Source organism: Pseudopodoces humilis, chromosome 5 (assembly GCF_049639895.1).
Source record: "Pseudopodoces humilis isolate 2021_Gansu_Grassland_sample_001 chromosome 5, ASM4963989v1, whole genome shotgun sequence".
Lineage (NCBI taxonomy): Eukaryota > Metazoa > Chordata > Aves > Passeriformes > Paridae > Pseudopodoces > Pseudopodoces humilis.
Window position 1 is genome coordinate 36,598,747 of NC_142204.1, and position 14,034 is coordinate 36,612,780.

Sequence of the window (14,034 nt, forward strand, 5' to 3'; positions counted from 1 at the left end):
ACTGATTTCTGTAAACCGGTATTTCCTTTTTTCTCAACAGAAGGATCAAAACCCAGCAGAATGCAAGCAGCAGTGAAGCAGTGTGTCTGTGGCCTTGAGGATTACCTGCACTGTAATAGCCTAAACACAACTATTAGTTACTTACAGCCTTATGTTTTGTATCTTGGTAGAATTAAGTAACCAATTTGTTAAAAAAAGAAATCAAACACTTAAGAACCAGTTTAAAATGTAGGTTCAATCTACCTAGCATTTTAACAGTATAATTTTCTGCCAATATGTAGAATGCAGTAAATGCCCTAAAGCATGAATGTTAATTCATTGCTACATAGTTTGGTTCTTGTGAAGTCTTTGTCATGTAGCTATTAGACTGCAGCTGTGAAGATGATCAGAACTGTTAACTGAGACCAATATTTGTTTAGAGAAAACTCTCTCCTGAAGAACCAACCAAAGTATTTTTTCAGCCCAGTAGTCTGAACGGGTTTAAGTCTGCTTGCACTAGCTGTGCCTTCATTACTTTGTTATAGAAATGGCAGTGACTTGTACTAACTAGGAGATGATGCATTTTGAATTTGACTACTTGAGAAGACTAGTATAACTTGTTTAATTTCCCAACGAGACCACATTAAACATTCATAACTGTCAGCTTGTTTATGCTATGGGTTTTGTATTTTATGTGACATAGTGATCTACAAAAGAAACCTAGTCATCATATTAAGGTTATTGTTTACCACAGGGGTGTGAATAAAACCTAGTATTTTCAGAAGCTAGTCTTGTTTTATTACTTGTGTATCTGCATGTGTAAACTGGTAATGCATATCTTACATGCTGCAGTTCATGTTTTACTAGAAACAAAAACTGATAATTACTGAAAAGTAAATTATATAGGATTTGAAAAACACAAACACAATAGTTTGGAAAGTTTGATCCATAGTTTGCACTTGCAGTGTGATACTTGTGAATCTGAGCTCAGTGTTTCAGTGATTGGTCCACACTGCCATTTTAGAGAAGACAAGTTCTTAGAAGTGGGGCTAGATCTGATAAAGGACTTCGGTATTGCTGTGCCTGACTCTAAGGCATTGCCTATTAGTATGAAATCTGGAGCAAAGTGCCTTGGATTTTCAGTCTGTGTAGATGGAGCTAGGTGGTCCTGAACAAAACATGCCCTGCAGCTGAAGGGGGTGCTGGAAACACATGGCTCTATTCTAGCTTGTCCTCATTGTATCAAGCATCTACGAGGAAACAAACCCAAAGAAATTCTGCTTTCTTCACCTAATGTTCTGTTCACTGTGCTTGTTGTTTGCACATTCTGGTTCATACTTTGTCCATATTGGATATTTTTGTCAGTTGAAAAACTAGTCATGGGCTATAGAAGATCTTTCTCGTCTTGTTCTGACCTTGCTTCTAGCCTAGCAATGGAGGTGCTTGATGAGATGTGGATTTATACATACTGAGCTGAAAAGAGGCTGTGAACTGATGTATTCTGAGTTTTTCCAGTCAGTAGCATGCTACTTTACTTTGTGCTGTCTTGTCCTTCACATAACTATATATATATATATATATTCTGATCTTCTAAGCAAGTAGATAGCGTTTTTCAGGGATGGAAGGGTCCTTGTAGTGTTGGAAAGAAATGTCCAGCTAACCATGGATCTATTTCTGCAGTAGCTACTTTTTTTTTTGTGCCACTTACACACTTAGGCATAAAGGTTTGAAAAGAGCAGGGCAAGCAGAAGGCAATGACCACATGAGGATAGGGCTGTGGAAGAGTTTCTGTAGCATGTCTCTTGCCTGGAGGGTAAGTAATACAGAATGAAGCTTATCCCAAGTGCCCTTTTAAATCCTCAGCCCCCCTCAAGAAGATGTGGGTCTAGTGTCCTCTGACTAACCTGTTTTAGTTTTGTTATTGATTTTTCTTTTCACTTCCTTGAAGACTTAAAAAATACCACACTGCTTCATTTCAGAATCCATGTAAGGCTTCATCTGTCTCCTCTCCAGGTACCTGTGAATCTGGGAGACTGAGCTCGTTATCTATAGCTGTATATAAAGCAGGACCATTGAAGCTGTGATTGCGTGTGGTTTTTAGGTAACAGATCATAGCATAGAAAAAGCAGTTATAAAAGGTTGACAACCATTAGTGTTAACTAATGTTTAAAGTAGATGTGCGCTATGTGTTAAAGTAGATGTGGTTGTGTTTTTGTGGTATCAAAATATGCTTATTCTTTGAGGCACTGACCCTGCCAGGTGTTTGAGTTTCACATGGTCTCTTCTCTAAGCATCTCCCAGGATTAAGTTTAAACTTGAGGACATACAGAGACCAAACTGTTATGGTATGTTCTGAGCTTGAGAAGTCATTAAGATGGGGCTTTGGGGTTCATACTTCTGGACATGGGAAGTCTCTGAAGTCCTTACTTAGATCTAGCCCATTTTTGCTAACAGCATCTGGTAATGATGTTTTAAAAAGAAAATGAACTGTTAAAAAGTTGTAAGTTTTGAAACTCACTGCTTAACAAATTTGGCTTGCTCTTTCATTACTTTCTTGTTTAACACTTTCACAACATAAAATTAGATACAATATTTGAAAAGTGGAGTTGTTAGATGTTAAAGCACACCTGCAGCCTGCAAGATCCAGGGTCATGAATACATACTATTGACAGATTTTGGTAAGCTTCTTTCCAGATTGATATGCTAGTTCTAAATCAGCAGTTCTTGTGCTCTCCAGACTGCAGCAAAAAGAAGAATATAAACGAGGTGCCAGTTCTTATGGCATTGGTTAAATTAAAACTGTTCTGGTGCTTACTGTAGTTTTGTTATTAATGACACTCTTGTTTAGCAGTTCTGAAAGGCAGTATGTAGCAGGAACATTAAACTTTAAACATTGATTGGAGTGTTGTGACTCATTCTTTTCACTTTTCATTTATACCAGGTGTAGAGAATCTCATTTAGTATTTGAGGAGGGTAACTTGTTAGCAGGCTGGGAAAATGTGTCACTGAAACTTGCTGTCTTTGGCAGCAGTTGCAGAAATGCACTATAATTTAACACCTGTGTAAAAGGTGTCTTCTGTCCAGTTTTGTTTGCCGTATTGAAGGGAGAATTATTTTGGGGGGAAAAGTGGAAGGTTGGTGAGGAAAGAGAAGCATTAAATGAGACTCCGGATGACAGGGAAGGGTATTCAGGGCTTATGCTTGATTGAGAGGGAGGCTTCTTTGCAATTCTTTCATAATTGCTTTTAGCAATCTAGGATAGCTTAGCACTGAAGGGTTTGCCTGTTTGATATAACTTTGTTCATGTTAAAAAAAATATATATAAATTACAGCATCCTGGAACAAAGGAGCCCACCTTTTAGCTTAGCATTCTAAAGTTTTACTTTTTGGAGAAGAGTGATGTCAGGGGCAGTTAGAAGTATTACCTTGGATTATTTAAACACTAAACACAGCAACACTGCTTACCAGCGTCTCTTAGCTTCATAAGCTTAGATTATGTTCTGGGTTCTTGAAATTGATGTTTCTGAAACTAATAGCAGATACAGTAATTCTGACATGTTTTGCCAGCAGAATATAGAAAGATGCAGAAAATTAATGTGTTCATCTTTGTCTTCAAGCTGGTACTCAAAACTTTCCCTGTGTTTCAGCACCTATTTTTGTCAGTCCAATTTGGAAATTGATAGGAAACTTAATGTGCAGATGAATGATTAAACTTTCTGCTAAAGGTTTCCTATTTCCAAAGGTGTCTATGCAGCAGTTTATCAAATGCCTTCTGTTGGGCAGAGAGGATTTTGCTGTGACATTCTCAGCAGCTTAAGGAAGCAAAATGCTACACCAGTCTGTACAAAAGGGACAGCCTGATAATGAGAACATGAACAGCCTTGATGGTCTGCTAGGTTGGGTCTAGAGCCACATGGATGTTGGAGTAGGTATACTCACCTGTACAGTGCTTTCTCCTTTTTTCCTGTACAGATGTGGTCTTCTCAAGACTTGTACAGGTCAGAGAAATTGCAACCACATCTCCACTTTTAATTTCTCAACAGCTACTCAGTAACCTGTTTGAAGTTCCCCACAAAACTTCAAGAGGATGTTGAAATAATTTATGTTTAATTGCTAATGCTTGCCTAAATTGAGCATAAATTATCTACTGAAAATAATAAAGTCTTCTATACACTAGCAAGAGGAGCTAGAAATTTGTCCACATGGCGTTTGTCTCATTGTTCTTAAAATCCTCTTGTCAGACCTTTGCTCAGGCCTGGTAGTCTTCCACGTGTGGCCTGTGTCTCAGCTTTTGTAGGAAAATCAGTGAGTAAAGCAGACAAGACAGGGTGCACCAAGCACTGATAAGCTATGCCATGTTTGTCTGTGCCTGGTGTATACCAGGGATGGGCACACAAGGCTTGAGGGGCTGTGGCAGAGGGGCTCTCATGTTTGCAGGTGTCTGACTAAAGGCTGAATTGAATCGACAGCACAAGTGGCTCTGCAGCTGCAGGAGGGATGAGTCCTGAACTTGCTGTTCTGAGCTTTGCTTCTGTATGCTCAAGTGTTGGCAAGTAATTGCTCAGATTCACATTTTCCCTCTAGTGGAGAAACTGTTCTGAACTCATAGCATGTTTTATTTAGTGCAGTGTCAAGTCTGAGAAGCTTAAAAGCTCTTTTCCAGCCTAGTTTTTCTCTACATGTGCTTCAGTTGGAATACTTTTGGAAAACTACTGCCTTGGAAGTGAAAACTACCTTTTGGAAAAAGCCAGGCTGGGGAAGCTGCTATAACAATAGCTGGTGAATTGCCCACAGTTTCTTTATTTGGTACTGCCACGGGTTTTAGGGAGTGCTGAGGCCTGGGGCAGTATGGTTGTTAGTTACGGTAAATGTTTCATTTATGCTTCATTCACTGAGGGATATATACATGTATCTGTGAGATGGAGCTCCTGAAAAGTCCATGTGACCCGAGGTCACATTTTCAGACTGTAGTATTTCAGGTTTGACAGTAGGAGGCATCTTCACATCAGCTATTTCTGGAGGAAAGGCTGCAGAAGCTGCCTAAGTATTTCCTGAAACTTCAATAACGGTAGCAGATGTGAAGAATTTAATAGAAATGGTTTAAATATATATTTCAAGAAAAGTACAGTAAAATCTCAGTGGGATGTTGTAGGATGCCTAACTGTTGAATATGGTTTTTCAAAATAGTAATGTAAGCAACATTTACAGAAGTTCAGTTTTGACTTGCATCTGGGAAAACAAAGTTTGTTATCCTTTTCTGGCAAATTCTGCACAATATTTTGTTCTTTTATCATGGAACTGTCAGTATTTCATCTTGCACTAGTCTTGTAGCTTTTGACTGATCTGTTTTTTGGTCAACCAGTGTTTTAAAATGGCTGTTAATATTTGTTGGCTTTATAGAGTACAATTTAAGTGGATGTTTTGCATGTTTGCTTCTGACCACATGCTTAGGTGAATTTCACCAGGAATAAAGAATGCTGTGAGTCTGTATATTAGCAGAGTATGTCCATCAGTGTTTGGAGTTGGATTAAAAATCTGATATTCAATGCTTTGTCATGGAAGGGTGAAGTAGAATAAATTTAGTCTCTCTCCTGTATGTTTGATGAAAATATTTGGCCTTCCACACTAGTCTCCATTTTTTCATTTGATTAATTGCAGTTTACTGTCAGTACTGAGAACAAGAGAAGTTCTCATTAAATTATATAGATACAAGTTGTATGTTAATGTCCTTAAGTGTTACAGTGCTTGTTGTGGGGTGGGGTGAGAGTTTTTTGAATGCTGTTAAGTGTAACATGGCACACTCAAACCTAATGTGAGTTTCCACACTACTGATGAGTGCATTTACCTGGAATCAAATGGCTGTTTGCTTACAGCCGTGGAGCAGCAACCAAAACTGAACAGGTGAATTGCTAGAAATTGGTCTTCTGTAGGTTTCGTCTACTGTCCTATGCCCTACATAAACTCGGTATTTTATTAAGCTGCCACATATAGGTGAATGCATTTTAACCAGTTTGCTTTAGTAGGAAAGAATTGTGTCACATGAGCAGAGACCTTATCAGGAGCAAAGAAATAAGTGCAGAACACAGGTGAAAAGGACGGAATTCTCTTATATTGCTCAAGCTGTTTTTGAGACATCTTGTATTTGCACAATCAGCTGGAGATGCAGATAATTCTGTGAAGAAATTTAGGTTCAAGTGGCAGTGAACTGCTGGTGGAGGCAATTGGTGAATGGTGTTCAGATCTTTTGAAAATCAGTGTGTGCCTCTTAAAATAGGCATAAGATGGTTGTGAGAATGACCTGTATCTTACAGCATATCTATTCAGCTCTAAGGAGAGGGACTATTCTTTATAGAAATGGATGTTTTAAGATACTGATTTTCTTTTTCATCTAATTTATAGCTAGTCAAGTTGCCTTTGTTTACTGGGTGTTTTCCAATTACCTCAGGAAGGGTAAACCAGCTAAATTTTAATTGCTTTTATTGCCTTAAATAGTTTATCCCTCAACAATTTATCAAAATTAACTTTGAACCTCAAAAGGAAAATACTATAAAAGGAAATCCTTTTTAAAATGTTATCAGAGATAAACTGCATTGAAGCTATCATTACTGTTGATTTTTTTCCTCTAATCTGTTACAACACATCACATGCTGCAGCATGAGCTGCGTCCTAGCTGCCAAGACTGATGTGAGGAGGCCATGATAAACGTATGTTTAAAACAGTGCTCTCAGACATAGTATGAAACCTCTAGCATTCAGTTTACATTGGCTTTGTTGGCTAAATTCAGCTGTGTGGGATTTTGATTTACATGTAATACACCAGGGGATTAAGAATTAAATAGTTTCATATTAGCTTAGGTCACTTTACTTCTCTACTCAAATGTATTCAAAAGCTAACCTCGGGGGAGAATCCAAACAATAAGCAAATGTGTGGCAGCAAAGCAGAATGATAAAAACGCTCCTAGCTGCTTGCCAGTTTGGTTTTGTTTGGTTTTTTTCTGTTTTTTTTCTTTTCCCTAATCTGCTTTTGCAATTTCCATGTACTAAGGTTCTACTGTTTCCTTAGGGGAGTGGTACCGGATGTCTTTCTTTAGACATTACTCAAACTGCTGCAGAAAGTAAAGGTTTATTTTATATATACAGTCGAAGTTGCTTCTCCCCAGGCCAGCATAGGGATCAAGCTCTAGTAACAGGTTCTTTCAAGCTTTCTTTTGTTTAGTGGAGCGATGATCTCTTAAATATCAGGTTTCCTTTGAAAACCGGCACCGTTTTACTGGGCATGAATCAAAACCACGCAGAAGACAGCCCCTTACCGCTCTTGCCCAAGGAGGCAGGCTGAGGAAATACATTTCGACTAAATAGTGCGGGAACACCCCGAGGAAGGCAAAGGAGCGCTGTCGGGCATTTGCCGTGTCCTGGTAGTATCTCCGTTAACAGCCTAGCGCCGGATAACTCCGGCGGGGTGCCCTTCCCTCCACAGCCCTGGGCGAGGGGCGGGGAGCCGGGCCGGGCCCGCTGCCGCCGGGGAGCGCAGCCCCCGCCCCGCCCGGCTGCCGGCCCCGCCGCGCCTCCCGGCTCCGCTGCTCTCGGCGCTGGGCTTCCCCGCGGCCCGCGGGCGGGAGGAGCCGCTGTTTCCGCTGGGTGTCACTCTGGGCTGGGAGAGGCGCGTTCAAAAGCGGAGGGGAGGGAAAAGCCCGCCGACAACCCGGGCCGCCCGCACCGGCAGCGCCCGCCGCTCGCCACGCCGCGGTACGGGCGGCAGCCGCTCCGCTTCCTGCGGGCCGGGGCGCTCCCGGCCCTCCGCCTCGGAGCCGGAGCCCGGCGGAGAGTGTTCGGCTGGTGCCGCCTGCGCCCCGAGCCCAGCCCCTGCGGGCGGAGGCCGTCTAACCCTGCCAGAAGGATGCTGGAGAGCGGCTGCAAGGCGGTGAAGGAGGGCATGCTGGAGAAGAGGAGCGACGGGCTGCTGCAGCTCTGGAAGAAGAAGCGCTGTATCCTCACCGAGGAGGGGCTGCTCCTCATCCCCCCCAAGCACCCCCCGCAGCAGCAGCAGCAGCAGCAGCAGCCGGCTCCGCCGGCCGAGCCGACGGCCAAGATCAAGGAGCTTCACTTCTCCAACATGAAGACGGTGGACTGCGTGGAGCGGAAGGGCAAGTACGTGTACTTCACGGTGGTGATGGCCGAGGGGAAAGAGATCGACTTTCGGTGCGCCCAGGAGCAGGGCTGGAACGCGGCGATCACGCTGCAGATGGTGCAGTACAAGAACCGCCAGGCCATCCTGGCCGTGCGCTCCACCCGGCAGAAGCAGCAGCACCTGGCGGCTCCCCACGGGCCGCGCCTCCGCGGCGCCTCCAACTCCGCCTAGCGCAGGTACGGAGCCGGCACCGCGCCCGCAGCACCGGCACCCGCGGGGCTGCCGGCCCCGGCCGCCGCCGCTGCCCCTGACGGGCTGCCTGCCCTCTGTGCTCTCTGTCTCACTGCAGGTTGCGTTCACGGAGCGCTTCGGAGAAGAGGGACAGAGCGCGTTCGTGGCGGACCTGCTCCTGGGGCTCAGAAACTGGGCAACCGCCGGAGGTGCAGGTAGAGCGGAGAGAAGCGGCTCAATAGCCTGAACCTCAGCCAGCTGCTGCTGCTGCTGCTTTGCCGCCCTCGGTGCCGAGAAGCATTTCAAATCCATTATTTATGAACCTTGGAAAGGATCCTTTGGTGCGATGGGACTTCTAGGAGACATGATGTACTGTAACTTTATTTTAATGTATTTTATTTTATTTATTAGGTTTGTTTTCTTTTGGTTTTGTTTTCCTCTTTATTTTTTTTTAAGGCTTATTTGCAAGACATTTCTGAATGTAGGCCATATCAAAAAAGTAAAGGTAAAAACAATATGCACGTTAGCTCCCTAAAAGTACGGAAAAGTTCTGGGTATTTTGACTGTGTGCAATTTGACAAAAAAATTTTTCATTTTTACCCAAAATACACTGTATTCCATCAGAATGGAAAATGTGATGTGTGTTTCAAAATTTGGCTGAAACCCATACTGCATATGAAACCTATTTTCTCTAATGAGAACAACAATTAGAGTCTGGGGCTTAAATGATTTTTTTTTATTTTTTTTTTTTAGTATTAAACGTGGTGGAAGATGATAAGAAGTGATTCATGCTTGGCTATTCAAAAAAGCAATGCCGCTTGTCGTTCTGAGATTAAAATCAATCTGTTTAGTGTATGAGCGGAAGGAATCTGACCAACTTCTTTTGTGGTACAGGAATCTGAGTTGGATTCCAGCTGTCTTTGTGGTGTGCTTGCTCCTAGGCTGGTGGGCCAGAGCTGGGAAGTGTTCATGAATGTTTCTTAGCGTTCAGGATCAGGGCTCCCTCTGCACGCTCAGTTTTTAAGTGATCTGAACTCTCAACTTGTGTTGCATTTTCATGGCATTTTTTAATGTCTTGCATTAAAGTAGTTTGTAGTTTAAAAATCCATTTTATGTATGTCTTAGTGTGCAAATGGATTATTTTGGTCACAGTTTTCATAAGCTAAAAGTTGCTCTCTAGCTGAGATGAACTAGATTAATTTTGGTGTTTAGCGCTGTCAGATGTTGAGAGAGGCGTGCCATCTTGCCTCTAAAAACGTTGATGAAGCCATGAAGTTGGAAAACAAAGGGCTAATTGCACAGCTGGTGTGTGTTTCTGTGCCTCTTAAAAGTCAGTGGGAGTTTGGCTGCCGATGCTGGCGGGAGCGGGTCGGAGCTCCTCGCCCAGCGCAGAGGACAGAGTCGGGCGTGGGCGGTGAGCTTTCTAGGACAGGGCCCTTCTGACGATGGGTGCTGCTACTGCCCAGGTTCTCTGGTTTAAATGAAATGGGGAGGCTGCAAGTGGGATAGAGAAATATGGCCCATAATCTCTGGTCCAAGCTAAAAATGTCAAAGCCATGGAGATATTTATTTTAACTAGTGTGGTGAGGAAAATGGCTTTTGGTCCCTTTGCAATTTACACTAATATAGACAAAATCTTTTAAAGCTACACATTCAAGACTTTTCTTTCTGTGTAAATGAGGTAACGTGACATCAAGAGCCTTACATTCTCGGTGCAAGCTTATTTCTGTAAGTGTTTAAAGCAAAAAGCTGGTGTGCTACTCAAAGGAAGATTTTAGAATTCACTACTGTGAACGGTGTTGATCTCTTCCTCTGCACTCCAAGATTAAGCTCAGTCCTGTAAGGAGTAAGCTGAGGTGTGTGTTAGCCCTTGGCTTTTGTTCCTTCCCCCAGGTGTCAGGGTCACATACCTAGATTGGCAAAATCCATGTCATGGTGCGGAATCAAAGCCCTGACGATCCTGTGTAGTTACTCCTGAGCGCTGCTTCTCGACCTGGCTCTTGACAAGGCTGTGTGATGAACTTGGGGTGGTAGATTACAGCTGTCCTAACAAAGTCATTATTTTGCGATTAATTGAAGTCCAAGGTGCCCCACATCTTCTAGGATTAAGTTCGCTGGCTTGGCAATTGTAATACTCAGTTTCCATGTCTCTGTACATCTGCCATTATCATTTTGCTAGTGCTTGGATGTTAGAGCTGCAAGGGGATTCTCTAATGAGCTAGTCAAAGACTCACAAAATAGACTGTAATTTGTAATTTGGCTCCACTATTTGGAGTGATTAATTACAGTTTACTGAGAAACTAATCCACCTTTTCAGGTATACAGATGTATTGCTGATCTCACCTACTAAAACGCATTTTAGCCTAGTCAAGGATAAATGTAACTGATGAGAATTAATTCCTATTTGATCAGAGACACATTTCCCTGAAAGAGGCAGTTATTCTTGACCTCAGTGAATGCAAGCCTCTGAAAGCTACAAGTCTATGGATGTAGTCTAAAGCTGAAATTTTACTGTTCTTCTGTAAGTACTTTTACATTGAAAGCTAAAGATGATAATTTTAGTGAGAAAATTGACTTGAAGGTATGAAGAAATTTCTTTTTGAATTTGCTGTTTCTTTTCACTGATTCAAGGTCAATACCCCACTTTCATGTTTCTTGCTTTAAGTTGGTCTGAAGGATGATCTGGAAATCTTTTGGACTGATGTAGTTCAACAAACTTTTGTTGCTTGTCATTGCCTACTGTGTTACCTGTTTAAAAATTTTGGTGTCAGCCATCCTCTTAGTGTGAGAGGTGGTCACATCACAAAATATACCTTGACACCTCCAGCCTGAGTGAGTGGGATGAGTGTAAGGATCAAACTTTTTCCTTGTGTCTCTGAACTGTCTCCTGGAAACTGAATGGGAACAAATTGGCTGGGGTCCCCTGGGGACAGTCGGACTGTGGTGCTCATGCCCTGTCTGTATAAATAAAGCTAAATTGTCTGATGGGGACAGTCTGACAGCTTTCTCACACTCTCAATTCCACAGCGTGTGGTGTTTTTCGAGTTTTGGGTTTGTTTGGGTTTTTGTTGGTTTTTTTTTCCTTGGCTGATAGTAATTTTGGACCAAGAAATCATTCTATATTGTAAAAGGTACTTCTGGGTTTTTTTTCATCTTGCCCCTCTATAACATAGTCTTTGTTTGAATGTCTGGATTTAATACTGTCTGTTACTGCCTTGTAAGCAATGGCTATGAAAATAGGTTCAGCACATCGTGCTCCATCTTATTGTAGCTTTGCAAGTAAATAAATGAAGTTGTCCTTTCTCTTCCAAAAAAAAAGAAAAAGAAATCTTACAGCACATGGCTGAAGTAAACTCATTAAACAAAAAACACACATGGCAAATGCTTGGTATGGATAGAGAAAGTGGGAACATTCTGTCCATAAACAGGTCAAAATTACTTGTTTTAATTAAAAAAAAAAAAAAAAAAGTAATCAAGGGGCAGATTCAGCAAGAAAATCCAAGCTGTGGTGACCAAGACAATTTAAGAACTGGGGGGAAAAGGAAGATCAAGTGGATGTTGTTTCTGTGACATCCTGAAGTAATTCCTCTTTTTTAAGGTTCATGATATTCAAATGCCAGCTTCTGAATTATAGCTGCAGTGATGTACGAAATGTTTTCTAGCATATCCTCTTGTGAGCAGAAATACCAGTGTCGTCAAAAAAAATTTGTGTGTAAATATGACTCATAAATGATTTCTGAGAGATGTGATTTATTTTTCATATTTTTCAAGATACATTCCATTTCAAATAAAGAGGTATCTATTGAAAGAGCTCTCCATATGTTGGAAGAATGGTTGTTTGGTGAGCTATTTGTGATGATTAAAGCCTGGTCTAAGCTTTTCCAATGTCTTAAGCTCAGTCTAAGTGCCTAAGAGAAACACTTTGAACCTGGCTACGTACTCTCTGAAGACCCACTCAGATGCTCCAATTAATCTTTAAATATATAGCACAATTATGAGGCTCATTAGACTTTAGGAATCTAAACTGAAGAATTTCATATGCCTTGTTTCTCTTTTTCATATATCTTGAACACCATGATTGAATTTCAAGTAACCTGAAATTAATCCAGGAAAAACCACTTCCATAACACTGGCATAAACTCAGACCTTTTCTAGCTTCATGGGAAAAGAAATGAGGTATGACAAGAAAAATGTGCTGCTTTGGGCTCTCCATAGAGCTGCATCTGCTCAGATGTCTCGAACTCCCCTGATATGTATTTGTATTGCAGCAGGTCCTCATTTTCAAGCATCTCCTGAGGGTGTATTACTTTCAGTGACACGGTGTGCATTGACCTAGACGTGTTGGTGCTGTTTGCCTTCACTGGGGAGGTGTCAGTAATCTCTTCCAGAAGAAGGCTTTTGCTGTAACAAATACAAGTTCTCTTTTCAATAGTAAACACCCCAAATACAGGCATTTGAACTTAATATTGATATACAAATTATTGCTTAAAGATCTTATCTCTCAGCAGCCTTGAAAAGTCAGTTATGCATCTCTAAATTTATTGTCTATTCAAGGACCCACTGTTGCTTACAGCTGTTAGAGGTACCCCTTGTAAGCTTTTAATAACAGTCATAAGTGTCTCTGTAAGGACATAAATATAGTAGAACAGGAGTTTTATAATTTGTGGTTGTTTCTGCTCCAGCATCAATGGTGATACCTTTACAAAAGTGCATCAATTCATGCTTCTCTGCTTTAACTTTTGAGTAAGACGATGTGAAATAAGACTGCTTACATTATTTATGGTACATATGAAACGGTTCTAGAAATAGGACCAATATTTTCATATTTTCCTAATGGGGAATATTGTCTTGCTAGTGTTTTCTCTTAAGTTTTCTCTCATCTGAAGTACAATGTGGGGTACAGAGAGAAAATCAAAGTTCATTGAAATCAACCAGAATTTTTCCAGACTGGGACAGATGTTGACCTTTTACACAAAAGGTGGCTGCTTCTCTTTTGATTTAGAAAACCCAGGAATGAAACCCCAGAAGCAAGACCTTTGCCTATGATCTGTGTCAGTATTGATGGTGTGTGATTAGGATAACACTGACATTCTGGCCTTTCATATTTCCCAATTAAATGACGGGGAGAGGAAGATGAAATAATTCCTATTTGCTTTTTGAGCAAAACAAAGGAAGACCAGTCTAAATGTGTGTGTGTCCCCCTTCCCACAAATGAAATCTAGACCAGAATGAAATTTCACTGAATTCACAACACAGCTGAAACTGAACTATCTTCTTTGTGGTTGAACCCAAACCAGAATTAAATTAAAGTCTTTACTCCTCTGACTGTTTGTTTCTAGCAGGAACATCTCAGTCCTTTTTAGGAAGTGCAAAATTACTTCCCACACCTATCCATATTTTTTTTTAATAAAATCAACCATTGTAAAGACTTGCAACTTAAGTCTTTTATAAATTTAAAATAAGCTTTAAAGAAAAACAAACATTATAAACAGTACCATGGGTGTTTGTTTTTTTCTGTCTTTCCAGTGTGGGGTTTTTGGTGTGTCAGGTAAGGAGCCTGGCACACACTTTCACACAGTGTTGCTCTGTGCCTTCTGTGCTGAAGATGAGCAGAGCTTTGGGCCTGCTAAGTGCTGAACATCCTTAAGGTGTCCTGGTACCCAAAGGACCTGGGAGCTGCTTGGGACCTCAGCATGG

At 41.5% G+C, this 14,034-nt stretch overlaps 2 protein-coding genes across 4 annotated transcripts in view; both read left to right on the plus strand.

Annotated features, from left to right (window-relative positions):
- Window positions 1–2,876, plus strand: part of NAP1L1 (nucleosome assembly protein 1 like 1) — a 28,090-nt gene extending 25,214 nt beyond the window's left edge. For all 3 annotated transcript variants that reach the window (XM_088054907.1, XM_014248906.2, XM_005519376.3), the window contains one exon: window positions 41–2,876. In XM_088054907.1, coding sequence (XP_087911033.1) covers window positions 41–76 — 36 coding nt within the window. In that variant the 3' untranslated portion in view covers window positions 77–2,876. The remainder of the gene's footprint in view (window positions 1–40) is intronic.
- Window positions 2,877–7,696: 4,820 nt separating this feature from the next.
- Window positions 7,697–13,831, plus strand: PHLDA1 (pleckstrin homology like domain family A member 1). Its single transcript, XM_005519537.3, has 2 exons — window positions 7,697–8,342; window positions 8,456–13,831. Exon 1 carries the CDS (start codon window positions 7,876–7,878, stop codon window positions 8,335–8,337), a length of 462 nt encoding a protein of 153 aa, XP_005519594.3. The 5' UTR covers window positions 7,697–7,875; the 3' UTR covers window positions 8,338–8,342; window positions 8,456–13,831.
- Window positions 13,832–14,034: the final 203 nt, after the last annotated feature.